The sequence below is a fragment of the Nycticebus coucang genome, chromosome 3 (genome assembly GCF_027406575.1).
Source record: "Nycticebus coucang isolate mNycCou1 chromosome 3, mNycCou1.pri, whole genome shotgun sequence".
Classification (NCBI taxonomy): Eukaryota; Metazoa; Chordata; class Mammalia; order Primates; family Lorisidae; genus Nycticebus; species Nycticebus coucang.
Genome location: NC_069782.1, coordinates 20,062,819 through 20,083,096, shown reverse-complemented (window position 1 = coordinate 20,083,096; position 20,278 = coordinate 20,062,819). Strand labels below are relative to the sequence as shown.

Genomic DNA, 20,278 nt, shown 5'->3' with positions numbered 1-20,278 from the left:
TGGACATAATTTTCCCAAATACTTGCGTGGTTGCGATGTAGGAATGTAAATGGAAACGCCCTGGCCTTCCCCCAAACACGCTTCAAACCTGGTTTTGTTTCCTTCTCTGAAGGACACTCCACCCTACCCCACCCACCTTGTAATACTTTTGCCATAGAGGTCAGCTCTTGAGCATAGAGGAAGAGGCCAGCACTGGGTCAGTGCCCAGGGGTCCTAAGTACCTGCAACAGGATCTAAAAGGTGGGTCATGCTCTCTTGGTGGGCATGTATGAGGTGCTGTGAGCTCCTCATCCTATAGGGAAGAGAGGGCCAGAGCCAGTCACTAGTTGCCACACTCTAAGGTTTTTGCTATTCATGGAATTTATATTTGAGTTGGGAGAAGCAGACAATGAACAAAATAAACAAGTAAAGTACAGAGCATATTACAAGGTTATCATGCTATGGAGTGGCTACTGAGTTCCTTAGTGTGTGTTTTGGTTTTAAATAGGATAATAAGTAGAGATCTCCTTGAGAAGGTGACATTAAGCAAAGACTTGAAGAGAGTAAGCAGGATTTTCCATTAGAATGAAAAGGGAATGTTTGTGTTAAGGTAAACTAAAATTGAATTTATTTTGGCTGAAATAAGGGTCAGGATTTATTGAGTACCTACTAAGTATAAGGTGTTTATAGTTGACATTTTGTCTCCCTTATCCCACATACTCCATCTCAAGTGTTAGAAGACATCATTTTCTAGATCATACAGGTAGTAATTAACAGAACAAGGGTTTATATTTTGGTGTCTGACTTTAATGTTTATATTATTTCCAGAGAGTAAATAAAGGCATAGTAATTATAATGAGAAGTCATAAAAAGATAATATTACTAATAAGGACAAAATATTTTCTTTCTGTTATTTAGCAGAGTAAATGAAATTTCACTGATGAGGAAATGGATTATTTGATGTTTACAAATTTATATGCTGTTAAGGATACTAAATCTCTATCTTGTTGAAAATGTGATTTAGAATATTTTTAGTTACATACTTAATAGATATATTGAGAATAATTTTCCTTTTTAATGTATTTATCCATGTAATGGGGGCTGGGAGTTTCATTTTCTTATTAATATGAGACGCTCTGAGCATGTCTGAGTTTTCATTGTTTTGACTCATTCATCTTAATTTAACTGGAGTCAGGTTTTCCTATGTGAAGTACTATTTTCCTCAAACTGGGAACTTACTAATAATTTCAGTTTAACAAGAGCTTGTGGCAAAAGGACTTTTCCAATTCTTGGCAGGTTTGAAGTTCATTGCAATTTTACTGTGGATAGAAATCTTTCCAACGTGGGGGAAATTTCTCTACAAAGGAAAACTTTCAGTCCTTTTCTCTCATGTGACTTGAACATGAAATGATTTTAACAGCCATGTATGAATCTGGACATTATTCTTAGTTGTTTAGTACTTCAAAAGCACTTTCAAGAGGGAATTGTTTTGCTTATTTGTGATTCCAAATCAAATACACAGAGAGATTTGGAAGATTTGCAACAGGAAGTAATCTCAATTCTGTGTAGCCACTAATCTTGTACAGAAAAATTCAACTTTCATGAACAAAGGAAAAGCAAACTCTTTTAAGTTATAAATATAAGCCAGTGTAGCTTACATTGTTTTAATAATTAGAATGAAGAAGCTGATTGTAAGTTCATTTTTTGAGCTGCCATCCTACAGTCATTTTACAGTTGATCTGGTCCTGAGAGATCTAATTCAACAGATTTTATTCTTATAGGAATACCCTTTTCCTGTATGTTATTGCAATAATAACTGCATAGAATCTGCAGAGATCTCTAGAGTTTATAGAGTCCTTTCATATTTTTTTACTTCGTGTAATTCTGATAATTCTCTGAGGTATATATTATTCCCATTTAAGTGTAGAATGAATGAGAGATCTAGTGGTTTGTCTAAGATTATCCAGTTAATAAATAATAAGGTCAGTATAGGAGCTAGGTCTTTTGATGGCACTGGTCCTTTTCCTATCACATCATCTTGTCTTTTTGTGATTCTTTCTTAGCTGACCACTACCCTATGGGCTCTAGCCAAGGTCATGATCAGTTAAAGTCTCCAGGTCTTTTTCATATGTTGTTTTTACATCAAGTTCTCTTTATACATTTGTAATTGATATTTTTGAACTTAAACGCAGGACTTTGTTTATCCCCAGCCATTTTCATCTTATGAAAAGTTTTTGTGATTATGGAAGGCATCCTAGTCATCTCTTTAGTATACTATGCCTGTCACATAGTTGGGACTTAATAAGTGGTGATTGATAAAAAAGAGATTTTTATATGGGGCAGGGAAAAGAAAACACATGTAATATTTTATGAAAAGAAAAAAACTCTGTCAATATAACTATTCTTAGTTAGGTCTTTTGAATATAAGTATTCCAAGGTCACCATAGTTGTTTCTTTTATTATTTCTTTCTCGTGTTTTCATAGATTTTATAAGTATTATTTTTGATGATAAATAAAATGGTTGATTGTTTTCCTTTTACAGCTGAACCTGTTCTCAGTACTTTAAGAATCCATTGCCATATAACTATTTTTCTGAGATTGTTTGATGGTCACTGAGGGGTCTAGAATTTTTCTAGAGGGTGGCCTGAAGACAGGAAATCTAGTTGTAAGGAGAGCTGTGGTGCTTATATTGTGATTGTACATTGCAAACATTTACATCACAAACATAGATTTTTACTTAGATTGTGTGTTAAAAGTTAATAAAAATAAGGCTTTCTCAAATTTTTATTCATATTAAATATGAGATTAAAAAAATCTCACCTCAATAATATAGTTATTATTTAGTATTATATTTTTCTTTTTTTTATTGATCTATTAGTAATAAACTCAATTGTTCCTTTTCTGTGACCATCCACACCATAGATAGATGTTATTGTAAGGGATTGCAGTAGTCACTTATTTTATTTTTATTTATTTATTTTTTTAAATTTCAGATTAATATAATGATAGATTAAGGTTACATTGTTTGTGTTTGTTAGGTAAAGTTCAAGTTGTAGTGGAGCCATTTACCTGGGACGTGTGCCACATACCCCTGCATTGTGCCCATTAAATGAGAGCATACCAAATCCCCTCCCTTCTTCTTCCTCCCCTTCTTGAATTTAATTGTGTTTTTCTTTTGTGTGGGCTTTGTTGTTCATCTACTAGTTTCATATTAATATTGAGTACATTGGATGATTGCTTTTCCATTCTTGTGATACTTTCCTTAGGAGGAGGTTCTCCAAATCCATCCAAGTAAATACAAAAGATGTGAAGTCTCTTTCTTTATGGCTGAATAGTATTCCATGGTATACATACACTACAGTTTATTTATCCATTAATGGGTTGATGGACACTTGAATTGTTTTCACATCTTGGCAATTGTGAATTGAGCTGTGATAAACACTCTAGTGCAAATGTCCTTGTGGTAAAATGATTTTTTTTTTTTCTGGGTAGATACCTAATAATGGAATTATGGGATCAAATGGAAAGTCTATTTTTAGCTCTTTAAGGATTCTCCATTCTTCTTTTCAAAAAGGCTGTGTTAGTTTGCAATCCCACCAACAGTATATAAATGTTCCCTTAGTGTTGTATTTTTATTTAGAGTGTTTTATGGATGGGGCTGATGGAGACTTTGTAGTGGGGAGGCTAATGCCTCCTAAACTACTTGTAGGTGCCATCACTATCTGGGTACACAAGGAGTGATCCAAGCCAGCCATCAGCCTCTATTTGCCTACATGGTCTTACTGTACTCTTTATAACTTTCTATAAGCAATAATTTTATAATTCTCTATAAGCAATAACTATAATAAAATAAATGTTTAAAAAGATAATGTCAAAGGTTAGTACTGGCTTTGCAGATGGAAATAAAGTTCTTAGATACTGCTATTACAGTAAATGATATGACATAATGCAGAATTAATTTTGTTAATATAATTTATTTTAATAGCTTTATTAATTGCGTTAAGAATTAGCAAGAATTCTTGTTATTTATAGGATCAATAAAGTCCAGAAAGGGCTAATTAAAACCTTCAGTCATATTTTAGGGCATCTAATGGTAGAGTTGTATAATGGGAGTGTTGTTCATAGGGACTCATGGAGGGAGTGAGAGGGTTGTAGCTCCATTTGTTTATTCATTTATTCATTTTCTAATTAAAAATGTATTTTTTTAATTATTTTTTTATTGTTAAATCATAGCTGTGTACGTTAGTGCAATCAAGGGATACAATGTGCTGGTTTCATATACAATCTGAAATATTCTCATCAAACTGTTCAACGTAGCCTTCATGGCATTTTCTTAGTTATTGTATGTAGACATTTGTATTCTGGCTTTAGTAAGTTTCGCCTGTACCCATTCTAAGATGCACGGTAGGTGTGGCCCCACCCATCACTCTCCCGCTACCCTCACCTCCTCCCTCCCTTCCCCTTCCTTGGCCCTTTCCCCATAGTCTTGTGCTATAGTTGGGTTATAGCCTTCATGTGAAAGCTATAATTTAGCTTCATAGTAGGGCTGAGTACATTGGATACTTTTTCTTCCATTCCTGAGATACTTTGCCAAGAAGAATATGTTCCAGCTCTGTCCATGTAAACATGAAAGAGGTAAAGTCTCCATCTTTCTTTAAGGCTGCATAATATTCCATGGTATACATGTACCACATTTGCTAGTCTATTTGTGGGTCGATGGGCACTTGGGCTTCTTCCATGACTTAGCAATTATGAATTGGGCTGCAATAAACATTCTGGTACAGATGTCTTTGTTATATTGTGATTTTTGGACTTCTAGGTATAAACCTAGTAAAGGAATTATAGGATCGAATGGCAGGTCTATTTTTAGGTCTCTAAGTATTCTCCAAACATCCTTCCAAAAGGAATGTATTAGTGTCCATTCCCACCAGCAGTGTAGAAGTGTGTCCTTTTCTCCACATCCATGCCAACATCTCTGGTTTTGGGATTTTGTTATGTGGGCTACTCTTACTGGGGTTAGGTGATACCTATAAGTAGTTTTGATTTGCATTTCTCTTATGATTAAGGATGATGAACTTTATGTGTTTGTAGATTGTGCGTCTGTCTTCTTTTTTTTTTTTTTTTGTAGAGACAGAGTCTCACTTTACTGCCCTCTGTAGAGTGCTGTGGCGTCACACAGCTCACAGCAACTTCCAGCTCTTGGGCTTGTGTGATTCTCTTGCCTCAGCCTCCCGAGCAGCTGGGACTACAGGCACTGCCACAACGCCCAGCTATTTTTTGTTGTTGTTGTTACAGTTTGGCCGGGGCTGAGTTTGAACCCACCACCCTCGATATATGGGGCTGGCCCCGTACTCACTGAGCCATAGGCGCCGCCCCGCGTCTGTCTTCTTTAGAGAAGTTTCTCTTTGAGTCCCTTGCCCACCCTGAGATGGGATCATGTGTTCTTTTCCATTTGTTTTTAAGAGCCTCTCTTTTACTTTTTTTTTACAAAAATAGTTTTTTGATATTGTACCTTTTCACACTATTTTCAGTTGTGCATTTTTGTGGTTAGAAGGAAGATAAACCCTAGTTGTCTAATATTTCATTTAAGCACATGAAACATACTTTTTAGTGATCTGAGAGATGGAGACGCTATAGACAGAAAATGTATCTTAAGAAAACTTGCTTTTATGAAGCAGCTGAACAAGAGATTATTCTAATTTTTTCTAAACTATAGTTGGTAGATTTCACTGCCTTTATTTTTGCTAACAACTGAATGAATTAATGCACTGATCTCTGAATATATGATATAATATATAACTACCGAATATGTAATGCATGCTGTGCTGTTGTTAGATTTCATTAACTGGGTCAGTAACTACTCTGTAAGTAATGTTCAGTACAATGTAGTTATACTTTGAAGTGTCACATTTTTGAATTATCGAAGTCCTCTTTATTGGATAATTTATTTGAAATTTAAACTTCATCTATTTCTGAAAAGGATTTAAGATGACTTCTAATTATTTGGAGAAATCTCATTATACTTGAGTATACATTGGCTAAAATTGTAGAAATTTGCATTGTCTGTATAGGCTACTTCATTCTAAATTAATTTCTATCCTTAAAACAGCTCTCTGGTTTTATGTTTGTAGAATACATTTCTAAAATTACTTTCTTTGCACCCTTTTCAAAGATTATGAATTAAATTTATCTTTCTAATTTTTTTTTACATATTTAGAAAGTTAGACCCTCCTATTTGATATTTGACGATAAATGAAAGGGTATATTTTGCATTTTTGACCATTAAATCAATTGGTCACATCTTTAAAGAATGATATACTTGAATCATCTTTCTTGTTTTCCTAAATACTTAAGAAGTAATGCCTTTCTAACACCACTTTGTTTTATCTTGTGGTTTCTTCGCTACTTTTCTGTTTTTATTTCCTTTGATCTCCTTTCTTTTTTTCATTTTAGCATTTTTCTCTTCCCCCATTTCTTAAATTTTTGCAGTTTTCTTTTTTGGCCTGGGCCAGGTTTGAACATGCCACCTCCAGTATATGGGGCTGGCGCCCTAGTCACTGAGCCACAGTTGCTGCCCAGTTTCTTACATTTTATATGATAATTTTTTTCCAAAAAGGTTGTGTTTTGTGTATTTCTTGGGATGAAGAACTTTTATTTTTCTGTGATAATGTATATCATGTATATTATTATCTTTTTGTAATTAAAGTTACTCTCTGAAGCAGTCCCAACAGAGGAATATGTAACAAAGATCTATGAAGAGTCTAAAATTTATTTTTTATAATTGTTAAAAAAAATTTATAGTGTAAGCTAGTATTGCTGAAAAGGACAAAAATCCCAGCCCTAACAATGAATGAGTTTATAAACTATGAAACATAAAAGGTTAAAGGTTCCCAATGAATACTGGAATTTTTAAAGAAAATTTTTTATGATCTCTTGGTTACTATAGAGTGTATTATCTATCTAGATTAAAAAACAAATCAAAATAATGAATAAATGGCATATTTTCTTCTTTCTTTTAGATGAAACAAACCTTAATTAGATCCCAGTTTGCTTGTACTTACAAAGATGACTGCATGATAAGCAAGGATAATTGGAATAATGTTAACTCCACATCAAAGCCTTTGCATGTTCTTCACATGGAAACTGACCTTTCTGGTAATTGACCTTATTTGAGTAATTAAGTAAAAATTTAATTTTAGTCAACTAGTTGATTTTAACTTAGGTAAAACTAGATTATTTTTGCAAAATACTACGAAGTGTAAAGATTTGTATTTTTAAAGGTACTGAGTTTATTTAAAAGGCTAAATCTAAGTACAGAATTATAGGTAGGAATAGGACACAGTTAAGTTTAAATAATTGTAGCATTTGTTTAAGGATTAAAACATGCCTTCAAAAAAATATTTGTTGGTAGGGATGAGAGAGGTGGCATGGTAAAATGAAAAGTAATGTGATAGTAATGTAACTATGTTTGTTAATCATACAATTTGTGATATTATGTTATTTTAGATAAGTTTTTAAATACTTTTAAAGCCATTTATAAAATTTATTGTAAAATTCTCATGTGTAATGTGCCAGATATTATATAATTCCTTTCCCCCTTTCATCTTGCATAACAGAGGGTATAAATTCACCTGTTGGAAGATCATCAATTGGAACAAGCTTTGGAAATGTTCATCTGGACAGGAGTAAAAATGAAAAATTATCCAGAAAATCAAGTAGTCAGTCAGGAAATAAAACCTCAAAAAGGAAACAGGTGGATTTGGATGGTGAAAACATTCTCTGTGATAATGGAAATGAACCACCTCAGCATAAAAATGTTAAGATACCTAGGACATCTAACAATTCACAGAATAAATTGGAATGCAAAGTAGCCAGACTAGCAAAAGGCAGTAAGTGTACCACCAAAAACAAATTGATTATTGGCCAGACAAAGTTAACTAGGTTTTTTAGACTATGAATTGTCTTTTATATGTTTTAGATTTATGCATATGTAGAACTATTCACCAGAGGCATACTTAATTTTTAAGAGCTCAATGTGTAAATGATTATGCTCTATTATTTTGGTGTGGAGTGTATGTATGGTTATTGTGTTAAGCATTATTCAAAAATACCAGTGAGTCATAATTATGCAGGATTTTCACAAAGTTTAATGCACAGAAAAAGCATATCATTTAGATTAATGATATATCTTAACACTGCTTTCTTTTAAAACAGACATTTAAAATAATGCACAAGTTACAGTAACATTAAGGGCTTTTCCTCCCACTGGCATTTAAATGATTTTGTTGTTTTCTTGAAAGATGATGTGGACCAACAGGTATTAGACTTGCCAACAAGGTCGGTAGACTCTTCCCAGCATACACCTGAGCACTGAAGGAAAAAGAAGTTTAAATTATTTAAAGTACTATACTTATCACACAACGTGTATTAGGAAAAAAAAAGATTGGCTCTATTATAACTAATTCTGAGTAAACCAAAATTATAATAACTGATTAAATGCATTTTGTTTGTTTTAATTTTTTTTAAAGATGGGGTCTCTCTGTGTTGCCCAGGTTGGTCTCAACTCTTGAGCTCAAGTGATCCTTCTGCCTCAGGCTCCCTAATAGCTGGGACTATAGGCATGCACCACACCCGTCTTAATTAAATTATTTTTAATCCCACATTTTTGGCAGATATCGCTTAATATCAGTTGTAATTGAACCATGGTCTTATTTGATTTTGTTACGATTAGGTCCAAATTCAGTCACTCAAGAGTTCTATTTTAAGATGTATGAACTGAAATTTAAAAAGACTACTCACTGTCAAAATCTCTCCTTCCTATGGGAAATTTAGCTGAGTTTTCTTCATCCCCAATTTCTCTCTTTTCTTGTGTTGATTCAACATTCTGAACTCCATTCTCAGCTGGGAAAGCTACAGATCCTTTTAGTGCAAGATAAGGTTTTATAGCCAGATTCAGGGGCAGACCATGATTTAAGAGATTATGTTTGGAGCCTGTGTTCTGTAAAGAGAAGTTTGTTTTTTAGCTGTCTTATTAGGAACGGAACTATAATACAGCTGTTTTATATTCTTACTGATCAATTCAAAGATGCTCTGGCCATTTTTGACTCTTTAAAAATACTTTAGATACAAGTTTATTGGGAGAAAAAAAGAATCCAGGATGGAAAGAACCACTTGGTATATATGAAATATCATCAGTTGTTCTAATGCATACTGTGACTATTTGTATATACTTTTGTTTATAAAATAGAGGTATCAATTTTACTTTTTGGAGGATTTATAAAAATCACTTACTTTTCATTAAAATAAATGACAAATTGCATTGGTTACATTTCCACTTACCTTTGAATTTTTGTTTTCTTCATTGTTCATGAAACTGCTCTCATCATTTTTATATTGTTCCAGGGAGGGAGCAACGACTGATTTTTCTGCAGTATCTTCCTTCTGAAAGGCTTTCCCCAGCCTAAATGTATTAAATACCATGTCATCTTCTAAATTTCTTATGGATTTGGATGCTGAAAGTAAAATACCTTGAGAAAACAAAGAAAAAGTTAGTATTAATATGTAGGAAGAGAGACTCATTTTTGCCGATCTTAGTTTGCCGTTCACGTAGAGTCGAAGGATATGCAAAATGAAGAAAAATTTCTCAGTCAGTCTGCTTGGTAAATGATTCTCTACCTTTATATATTTTTCAGCTTGAATAGAAAGCACATAAAAGAATTATACTTTCATCATTTTAGAAATGATTCATCAGATTGAGGCTAACCTTTTGTATAGCTGCTAATACCTACATTGTTTTGGTTTTAGTGGAATATTGTTTATTTTGAGTGTGAATTTTCTTAGAATCTGATTAAAGTCCTGAGTAGAATGCTTTCTGTTGAGTAGATTATAGTCTCTTGAAAATGTGTTATTAGGGAAGACCACAGGACATCAAGCTCTCTCTATATTATTGTTTCCTTCTGTGTATTTTCTGATTAAGTAAGATATTAAAAATGAAGTTATTTCATTCAAGGATGATAAGGATAAAAGTTTTATTTCCTTTTAATCCTGATTAAATTGACATAATCTTCAAAAAGGATTTACTCTTATGAATACTTGATATAGTCTTTGGTGATTAAAGTACCTATGCCTGTCAGTGTGAACAGAAAGCCATTCGTGCTATAGGAACAAGTGACCTGTCAGGTTTATTTTATCTCTGCATTTACAAAAGGATAATACTTACTGATATTTATTGATGGCTTTAGCAATTAATAAATAAGAGGTACACGAAAAGAATGTTTGTTCCCCATAAACATAAATTTTAGATGATATATGTTTATAACTTCTAATGAAATATTTCATAGTTAATATCTAACTTTGAGTCCATTGAGTAAAAGAATGGTGTTTGTTTTTTTTAAGTTACAGAGTCTTGCTCTGTCACCATCCAGGCTGGAGTGCAGCAGCATAGTCATAGCTCACTGTAGCCTCAATCTTCTGTGCTCAAGTGATCCTACCATTTGAGCCTCCTGAGTAGTTGGAATTATAGGCATGAGACCCTGTACCTCGCTAAGAGAGCACATTCTCGTGTGTGTGTTATGATACATATGTGTAGCATATGTACTTACAGGGTATACTTCTAGGTGTGGCGTTTCTGGGTCATAGAGTACATTTATGTTCAACTTCATTAATACCAAAGTGTTTTCCAAAATAGTAGTAAGCAGTTTATGATTCCACCAGCAGAATATGACATTGACTTATTGCTCTGTATCTTAGCCAACAATTGGGTATCTCATTGTTCTTTTAATTTCTATTTCCCTAATTACCAAAGAGGCTAAGTGTCCTTCCATATTTTTATGAGCCATTTATCTTTCTTTTTAGGTAAAAATATGCTGTCTTTTTTTTTTTTTTTTTTGGCTTTGTCTGTTTTTCTATTGGATCATCTTTTTCTAATTGATTTATGGGAGTTCTTTATGTATGCTGGATATTAATTATTTCTTAGTTATATATGTTGCAAATATTTTCTCTAGTTTTAAACCCCTTTAAAATATCTTTTTTTTTTTTTGGCCGGGGCTAGGTTTGAACCCACCACCTCTGGCATATGGGACCGGCGCCCTACTCCTTGAGCCACAGGCGCCACCCTTAAAATATCTTTTGTTGTACCAAAATTCTTTTCTTTTTTTTTTTTGAGGCAAACATCTCACTCTGCTGCACAGGCTAGAGTGCTATGATGTCATAGCTCACAGCAACCTCAAACTCTTCCACTTGAGCAATCTTCTTGCGTCAGCTTCCCAGTAGCTGGAACTATAGGTGTGTGCCACTACACCTGCCTAATTTTTCTATTTTGGGTATAGATAGGAGGTTTCACACTTGCTTAGGCTGGTTTGGAAATCTTGAACTCAGGCAATCCACTTGCCTCGGCCTCCCAGAGTGCTGTGATTACAGGCATGAGCCACCATGCCTGGCTGGTGTACCAAAATTCTTAATTTTGAGGTTTAAATTTTTTCATTTTTCTTTATGGTTAGTACTTCATTTATTTATTTTTTTGAGACAGAGTCTCACTTTGTCGCTCTCACAGCAACCTCAAACTCATGGGCTTAAGTGAGTCTATTGCCTTCAGCCTCCCAGGTAGCTAGGACTACAGGCGCCTGCCATAGCGCCCAGCTATTTTTTGGCTGTAGTTGTCATTGTTGTTTGGCAGACCCAGGCTGGATTTGAACCTGCCAGCTGGCGCCCTCGCTGCTGAGCTACAGGTACCAAGCTGGTTAGTCCTTTTCATGTGTTATTTTTTATAAATACTTCCCAATGCTTAAATTATTTCCGTATTTCCATATATTTTCATCTGAAAGTTTAAATATTTTGACTTTCACATTTAAATTCTTAATGCACTGTAAAATGAGATTCTGCCTCAACAACAATAAATTCTTAATGCATCTGGAATTTTGTGTATAAGAGATACAATTTTACTTTCTCTAGTACCTCTACACATTTCTTTATAAATGCTTTCTGTTCCCACTAATCTGCATGCTGCATGCGATTTCCATTGTGTATATGTATAGGCTCATTTCTGAACTCTATTCCACAGCCAAATTACAATCTTAGTTAATACAACTTTAAAATAACTTTTGAAATCTACTAGGTCAAGTTTCCTAGACTTCTACTCACCAACCTGTTTTTCTTCTATAGCAATTCTTTGACTTTCTTGCCATATTCTTTCCATATAAATCTTAAAATCAGCTTTTTAAGTTCTGTGAGAAAACTTGGTGGGATTTTAGGATACAGATTGAGTATTCCTTCTCCAAAATACTTGGGACCTAGGAGTGTTTTAGATTTTGGATTTTTTTAAAGTTTACAATATTAGCATTAAATTGATTGAGTATTCTAAACCTCCAAATCTGAAATCTGAAATGCTCCAATGAGTGGTGTTTTTTTGAGGGTCATGTTCATGCTTGAAAAGTTTAGATTTTGGAGCAGTTTGGGTTTTCAGATTTTGGATTTGTGATGCTCAACTTGTAATTGCATTGGTTCTATAGAATGCTTTTGGAGAGGTATTGACACTCTTAAGACAATTTATTTTATTACTGGTGAACATGATACTTCTCTATATTTGTTAAGATCTTTAATCATTTAATAACACTTTCTTCATAAAGATCTTGCATGTATTTAGTACACTATTCTTTGTAATTGAGTTATAATTAAATTTTGTATTTTTGGTTATTATAAATAGTATCTTTTAAAAAAGTTACCCTAACATTCCTAATACATGTACATGGAGTTGGCTTTTGTGTAGTGATTATATTCTTTTTAATTCTAGCAATTTATAAATGTATGGATTCTTTGGGGTTTTCTATAAAGACAATTGATATAAATTAATGGGCTTTTATTTCTTTCTTATAAATTTGTCTATTTTGTATGTTTATGTGTTTGTCTTGTGTCTTGCTGGTGTGTTCATATATAGTGGACAGAACCTTCAGTAAGTATTAGAAATGGAAATAACAAGACATCCTTGAGAGTTACTGATTTTATAGAAAATTATTTTTATGTTTCATCATTGATGAAACACTATATTTGCTATAGGTTTATTATAGACATTCTTTATAAAGTGCAGGATGTTCTTTTCTGTTTCTGGCTTGCTAAGTTTTTTTCATGAATTCTGATTAAATCTTATTGAATACTTTTCCAAATTCTCAAGTCTTTAGTAAATTAAATTAACAGATTTTGTGGTGTTAAATTAACCATGTGTTTATGAAACAAACTTTTTTTTTTTGAAACAAACTTTTAAATTATATTATTGGATTTAATTTGACAATATTTGGTTTAGTACATTTTACATTTATTATTGTGAATGAAATTGATCTGTAATTATGTTTTTTTTTAATTTTAAGTAAATTTACTTTAGGTTGTAATTATGCTTTTTTATGTTGATTTTGTCTAGGTTTGACATTAAGGTTGTACTAACTTCATAAAACGAATTTGGGGCAAGATTTATTCTTTTTATTTTGTCTCTTATTAAACTATTTGTGCTTGATGTTTTCTTGGTGGGATTTGGGTTTTTTGAATGATTGATTTGCTTTCTTCCATGGGAACATTTAGCTTCTCTGTTTCTTTAGTTTGTTTTAGGATTTATATTATTGTATAATTTGTCTATTTCATTTACGTGTACAGGTATTTTCTCAGAAGTAGATGTAATTACCTATTGATTCTCTTAGGCACTTTTTTTTTTTTTTTCTTTTTTTTTTTTATTGTTGGGGATTCATTGAGGGTACAATAAGCCAGTTACACTGATTGCAATTGCTAGGTAAAGTCCCTCTTGCAATCATGTCCTGCCCCCATAAAGTGTGACACACACTAAGGCCCCACCCCACTCCCTCCCTCTCTCTTTCTGCTTCCCCCCCCATAACCTTAATTGTCATTAATTGTCCTCATATCAAGATTGAGTACATAGGATTCATGCTTCTCCATTCTTGTGATGCTTTACTAAGAATAATGTCTTCCACGTCCATCCAGGTTAATACGAAGGATGTAAAGTCTCCATTTTTTTTAATGGCTGAATAGTATTCCATGGTATACATATACCACAGCTTGTTAATCCATTCCTGGGTTGGTGGGCATTTAGGCTGTTTCCACATTTTGGCGATTGTAAATTGAGCTGCAATAAACAGTCTAGTACAAGTGTCCTTATGATAAAAGGATTTTTTTCCTTCTGGGTAGATGCCCAGTAATGGGATTGCAGGATCGAATGGGAGGTCTAGGTTGAGTGCTTTGAGGTTTCTCCATACTTCCTTCCAGAAAGGTTGTACTAGTTTGCAGTCCCACCAGCAGTGTAAAAGTGTTCCCTTCTCTCCACATCCACGCCAGCATCTGCAGTTTTGAGATTTTGTGATGTGGGCCATTCTCTCTGGGGTTAGATGATATCTCAGGGATGTTTTGATTTGCATTTCTCTAATATACAGAGATGATGAACATTTTTTCATGTGTTTGTTAGCCATTCGTCTGTCGTCTTTAGAGAAAGTTCTATTCATGTCTCTTGCCCATTGATATAAGGGATTGTTGGCTTTTTTCATGTGGATTAATTTGAGTTCTCTATAGATCCTGGTTATCAAGCTTTTGTCTGATTGAAAATATGCAAATATCCTTTCCCATTGTGTGGGTTGTCTCTTTGCTTTGGTTATCGTCACCTTAGCTGTACAGAAGCTTTTCAGTTTAATGAAGTCCCATTTGTTTATTTTTGTTGTTGTTGCAATTGCCATGGCAGTCTTCTTCATGAAGTCTTCCCCCAGGCCAATATCTTCCAGTGTTTTTCCTATGCTTTCTTTGAGGATTTTTATTGTTTCGTGCCTTAAATTTAAGTCCTTTATCCATCTTGAATCAATTTTTGTGAGTGGGGAAAGGTGTGGGTCCAGTTTCAGTCTTTTACACGCAGACATCCAATTCTCCCAACACCATTTATTGAATAGGGAGTCTTTCCCCCAAGGTAAGTTCTTGTTTGGTTTATCGAAGATTAGGTGGTTGTAAGATGTTAGTTTCATTTCTTGGTGTTCAATTCGATTCCAAGTGTCTATGTCTCTGTTTTTGTGCCAGTACCAAGCTGTCTTGAGCACTATGGCTTTGTAGTACAGACTAAAATCTGGTATGCTGATGCCCCCAGCTTTATTTTTGTTACTAAGAACTGCCTTAGCTATACGGGGTTTTTTCCGGTTCCATACAAAACGCAGAATCATTTTTTCCAAATCTTGAAAATACGATGTAGGTACTTTGATAGGAATGGCATTGAATAGGTAGATTGCTTTGGGAAGTATAGACATTTTAACAATGTTGATTCTTCCCATCCATGAGCATGGTATGTTCTTCCATTTGTTAATATCCTCTGCTATTTCCTTTCTGAGGAGTTCATAGTTTTCTTTATAGAGGTCCTTCACCTCCTTCGTTAGGTATATTCCTAGGTATTTGATTTTCTTTGAGACTATGGTGAAGGGAGTTGTGTCCTTAATTAGCTTCTCATCTTGACTGTTATTGGTGTACACAAAGGCTACTGACTTGTGGACATTGATTTTATATCCTGAAACATTACTGTATTTTTTGATGACTTCTAGGAGTCTTGTGGTTGAGTCTTTGGGGTTCTCTAAGTATAAGATCATGTCGTCAGCAAAGAGGGAGAGTTTGACCTCCTCTGCTCCCATTTGGATTCCCTTTATTTCCTTGTCTTGCCTAATTGTATTGGCTAGAACTTCCAGCACTATGTTGAATAGTAAAGGTGACAGAGGACAACCTTGTCTGGTTCCAGTTCTAAGAGGAAAAGCTTTCAGTTTTACTCCATTCAGTAAAATATTGGCTGTGGGTTTGTCATAGATAGCTTCAATCAGTTTTAGAAATGTGCCACCTATGCCTATACTCTTCAGTGTTCTAATTAGAAAAGGATGCTGGATTTTATCAAATGCTTTTTCTGCATCTATTGAGAGGATCATGTGATCTTTATTTTTGCCTCTGTTAATATGGTGGATAACGTTTATGGACTTGCGTATGTTGAACCAGCCTTGCATCCCTGGGATGAAGCCTGCTTGATCATGATGAATGACTTTTTTGATGATAAGCTGTAATCTATTGGCTAGGATTTTGTTGAGAATTTTTCCATCTATATTCATGAGTGAGATTGGTCTGAAATTCTCCTTTTTGTTTGGGTCTTTTCCTGGTTTTGGTATCAGGGTGATGTTTGCTTCATAGAATGTGTTGGGGAAGATTCCTTCTTCCTCAATTTTTTGGAATAATTTCTGCAGTACAGGAATAAGCTCTTCCTTGAAGGTTTGATAGAATTCTGGAGTGAAGCCATCTGGACCAGGGCATTTTTTAGTTGGAAGCTTTTTTATTGTTTCTTTGATCTCAGTGCTTGAAATTGGTCTGTTCAGGAGGTCTATTTCTTCCTGGCCAAGTCTAGGGAGAGGGTGTGATTCCAAATATTGATCCATTTCCTTCACATTGTCAAATTTCTGGGCATACAGTTTCTGGTAGTATTCAGAGATGATCTCTTGTATCTCTGTGGGATCAGTTGTTATTTCCCCTTTATCATTTCTGATTGAGGTTACTAGAGATTTTACTTTTCTATTTCTAGTTAGTCTGGCCAATGGTTTATCTATTTTATTTATTTTTTCAAAAAACCAACTCCTTGTTTCATTAATTTTCTGAATGATTCTTTTGTTTTCAATTTCATTGATCTCTGATTTGATTTTGGATATTTCTTTTCTTCTACTGAGTTTAGGCTTAGATTGTTCTTCTTTTTCCAATTCCATAAGGTCTCTTGTGAGATTGTTGATGTGCTCTCTGTCTGTTTTTCGAATGTAGGCATCTAAAGCAATGAATTTTCCTCTCAAAACTGCTTTTGCAGTATCCCACAGGTTTTGGTAGCTTGTGTCTTCATTGTTGTTATGCTTAAGGAAGTTAGTGATTTCCTGTTTGATTTCTTCCTTCACCCATCTGTTATTCAACAGAAGATTGTTTAATTTCCATGCCTTTGGATGGGGTCGAGCATTTTTGTTAGAGTTGAGTTCCACCTTTAGTGCCTTATGGTCTGAAAAGATACAAGGTAAAATTTCAATTCTTTTGATTCTGTTGATATTTGTTTTGTGTCCCAGGATATGATCAATTTTGGAGAATGTTCCATGGGGTGATGAGAAGAATGTATATTCTTTATCTTTGGGGTGGAGTGTTCTATATGCGTCTATCAAGCATAATTGTTCTAGGGTCTCATTTAAATCTCTTATATCTTTGTTTAATTTCTGATTAGAGGATCTGTCCAGGTCTGTAAGAGGTGTGTTAAAGTCCCCTGTTATGATGGTATTATCAGATATCATATTGCTCAGACTGAGTAAGGTCTGTTTCAAGAATCTGGGAGCATTTAAATTTGGTGCATAGATATTTAGAATTGAAATGTCTTCTTGTTGTAGTTTTCCCTTGACCAATATAAAGTGACCATCTTTGTCTTTTTTGACTTTAGTTGCTTTAAATCCACATGTATCTGAAAATAAGATTGCAACTCCTCTTTTCTTCTGAATTCCATTTGCCTGAAAAATTGTCTTCCAACCCTTGACTCGGAGCTTTAATTTGTCTTTTGAAGCCAGGTGTGTTTCTTGCAGACAGCAAATGGATGGCTTGTGTTTTTTAATCCAGTCAGCCAATCTATGTCTCTTCAGTGGGGAATTCAAGCCATTAACATTTATGGAGATAATTGATAAGTGTGGTAGTATTCTATTCGTCTTATTTGGTGAGAGTCCATTGCTTAGTTTTATCTTTTGCATCAGTGTGGAGGTTAGGTTCTGTCCTTTGATTTCTGAGTTCTTACTTTGCTGCTGATCCATTGTGGTGGTCAGTGTGCAGAACAGGTTGAAGTATTCCCTGTAGAGCTGGTCTTGTTGTGGCGAATTTCCTCAATGTTTGTATATCCGTAAATGATTTGATTTCTCCATCAATTTTGAAGCTTAGCTTAGCAGGGTACAGAATTCTGGGCTGAAAATTGTTCTGTTTAAGTAGATTAAAGGTAGATGACCATTGTCTTCTTGCTTGGAAAGTTTCATTAGAGAAGTCTGAGGTCACTCTGATGGATTTGCCCCTGTAGGTCAACTGGCGCTTACTCCTGGCAGCTTGCAGAATCTTTTCTTTTGTCTTGACTTTGGACAGGTTCATCACAATGTGTCTTGGAGAAGCTCGGTTAGAGTTGAGGCGACCTGGGGTCCGATAGCCCTCTGAAAGCAGTGTGTCAGAATCTTTGGTGATGTTTGGGAAATTTTCTTTTATAATATTCTCTAGTATGGCTTCCATTCCTCTGGGGCATTCTTCTTCCCCTTCTGGAATTCCTATAACTCGTATGTTGGAACGTTTCATAAAGTCCCATAATTCTGACAGTGAACGTTCTGCTTTCTCTCTCTTCTTTTCTGCCTCTTTTACTATCTGAGTTATCTCAAAAACTTTGTCTTCTACCTCTGAAATTCTTTCTTCTGCATGGTCTAACCTGTTGCTGATACTTTCCATTGCATCTTTAAGTTCCCTGATTGACTGTTTCATTTCCTTCAGCTCTGCTATATCCTTTTTATATTCTTCATATCGTTCATCTCTGATTTGATTCTGTTTTTGGATTTCCTTTTGGTTATTTTCCACTTTATTAGCAGTTTCCTTCATTGTTTCCATCATTTCTTTCATTGTTTTCAACATGTGTATTCTAAATTCCCTTTCTGTCATTCCTAACATTTCTGTATAGGTGGAATCCTCTGCAGTAGCTACCTCATGGTCCCTTGGCGGGGTTGTTCTGGACTGGTTCTTCATGTTGCCTATAGTTTTCTGCTGATTCTTCCTCATGAGTGATTTCTTTTATCTGTTTCCTTGCCCTAATTTTCCTTTCACTTCCTCTTGCTCTTTAAGTTCTTGTGCCTGTGGACTAAGGGTTACAGGACCAGAAAGGTGAGAAGGTTGAAGAGCAAAAAAGGGATGAAAGAAAGGATGACCGAGTGATAAGAAAAAAAAGAAAGATAGAGAAAGGAGAGGGGGTAGGGATAAGGAATATTGACAAAAAGAAGAGAGGCACAGAAAGAGGGAGACAGGGCAATATAGGTGTACAGTAGGGTACTTTGACACAACCTTAAAAAACCCCACCTTCTGGGGGTTGGGTGCCCAGTTGGGTGGTTCCCTTGAGGTCAGCAGCTCTTTGCTAACCTGGTCAGACACAGTACCCCACCTCCACCAAGTAGAGAGGAAAGACAAAAATGCTATAAATCAAACCAAAACAAGCAAACAGAAAACTTTATGGCGATAAAATTGGGTGAAAAACCAAGTGATAGCGGTAGAAACACTAGCAAAAATGAAGTTGTAGTTATTAAAAAAGGCAGCAATGGGAAATTATAATTAAACTAGAAAAATTGAGAAAGAAAAAGGGATCTGTATGGAAAAGATTGAAATTAAGAAACAAAAGAACATCAACAACGTCAAAATAAACAAACAAAAAAACCCAACCAAACAAAAAAAAAAAAGAAAAAAAAAATACACAACCAAAAACAAAGCAGTTTGTATATGTTGTTGAATATTGTCTGGGCAACACGTGGTCTTTTGGGGTATGAGATGTTAGTCACAGTTCTGATACGACTGGAGGCTGCTGATTTCTCAAACCCCAGCAGGTAGACACCCTAAATCTCTCTTCAGCCCACTTAAAAGGCACTTTGAACTTGTAAACTTGCTGAGCAGAAGCTTTCCCAGCTTTCTCGCTGGAATCACTGCTGAAGTGGCTATCCACTTACTCAGTGTGCCAAAACCGGTCTCACTCTGCCCCTGAGGGTTAGGGCTGCAAGGCGGCTCAGACCCCACCCTTAGGCTACTTGGTTGCTGGGTTACCAGCTCCCACCCGTTTCTAGCTCTGCTACCCTGAGGGCGGAGCTTGCCGGGGCAGATCACTGACAATGGATCCGTGTGACCCACCGCCAAACACTATTAGCTCCGTCTGGCTCAGCGGCTCAGACTGGGGCCCTAGACAACGGCCAAAGTTCTCCGCACTCCCACTCAGGCCTTCCCCAAGGCAGTTCAACTCAGTGCCAAGTCCAAGGACATCAAAAGAGTTCACAGGTAAGGCCTTTCTGGTTTGCAGTCTCGCTGCTACTGAACTTACAGTTGTGGGCGGGTTTAGACGGGTTGAACACACGCGACCACTTGCCGGTTTTCCACTGTTTAGTCCTCCTCTTGGGGTCCAGAAGTCTCTCGCTGACTCCCTGTATCCTCATAGGAGTGATGATAGGCAGTTCCCACCAGCCAGAGATGCCTGGAGTCCTATCTCCCCAGACTCTCGGTGCCCAGA

General features: G+C 35.3%; 2 protein-coding genes across 2 annotated transcripts in view; one reads left to right on the top strand and one right to left on the bottom strand.

Moving 5' to 3' along the window:
- PARPBP (PARP1 binding protein) overlaps nt 1-7,990 on the top strand; it is a 76,124-nt gene extending 68,134 nt beyond the window's left edge. Inside the window, exons 10-11 of the mRNA XM_053582966.1 lie at nt 6,999-7,134; nt 7,596-7,990. Coding sequence (XP_053438941.1) covers nt 6,999-7,134; nt 7,596-7,936 — 477 coding nt within the window. The 3' untranslated portion in view covers nt 7,937-7,990. The remainder of the gene's footprint in view (nt 1-6,998; nt 7,135-7,595) is intronic.
- A 113-nt stretch (nt 7,991-8,103) lies between these two features.
- Nucleotides 8,104-9,633, bottom strand: PMCH (pro-melanin concentrating hormone). The gene is made up of 3 exons (XM_053582973.1): nt 9,319-9,633; nt 8,779-8,977; nt 8,104-8,349 (listed from the first exon to the last, which is right to left on the bottom strand). Exons 1-3 carry the CDS (start codon nt 9,556-9,558, stop codon nt 8,300-8,302), a joined length of 489 nt encoding a protein of 162 aa, XP_053438948.1. The 5' UTR covers nt 9,559-9,633; the 3' UTR covers nt 8,104-8,299.
- Between the last annotated feature and the right edge of the window lie 10,645 nt (nt 9,634-20,278).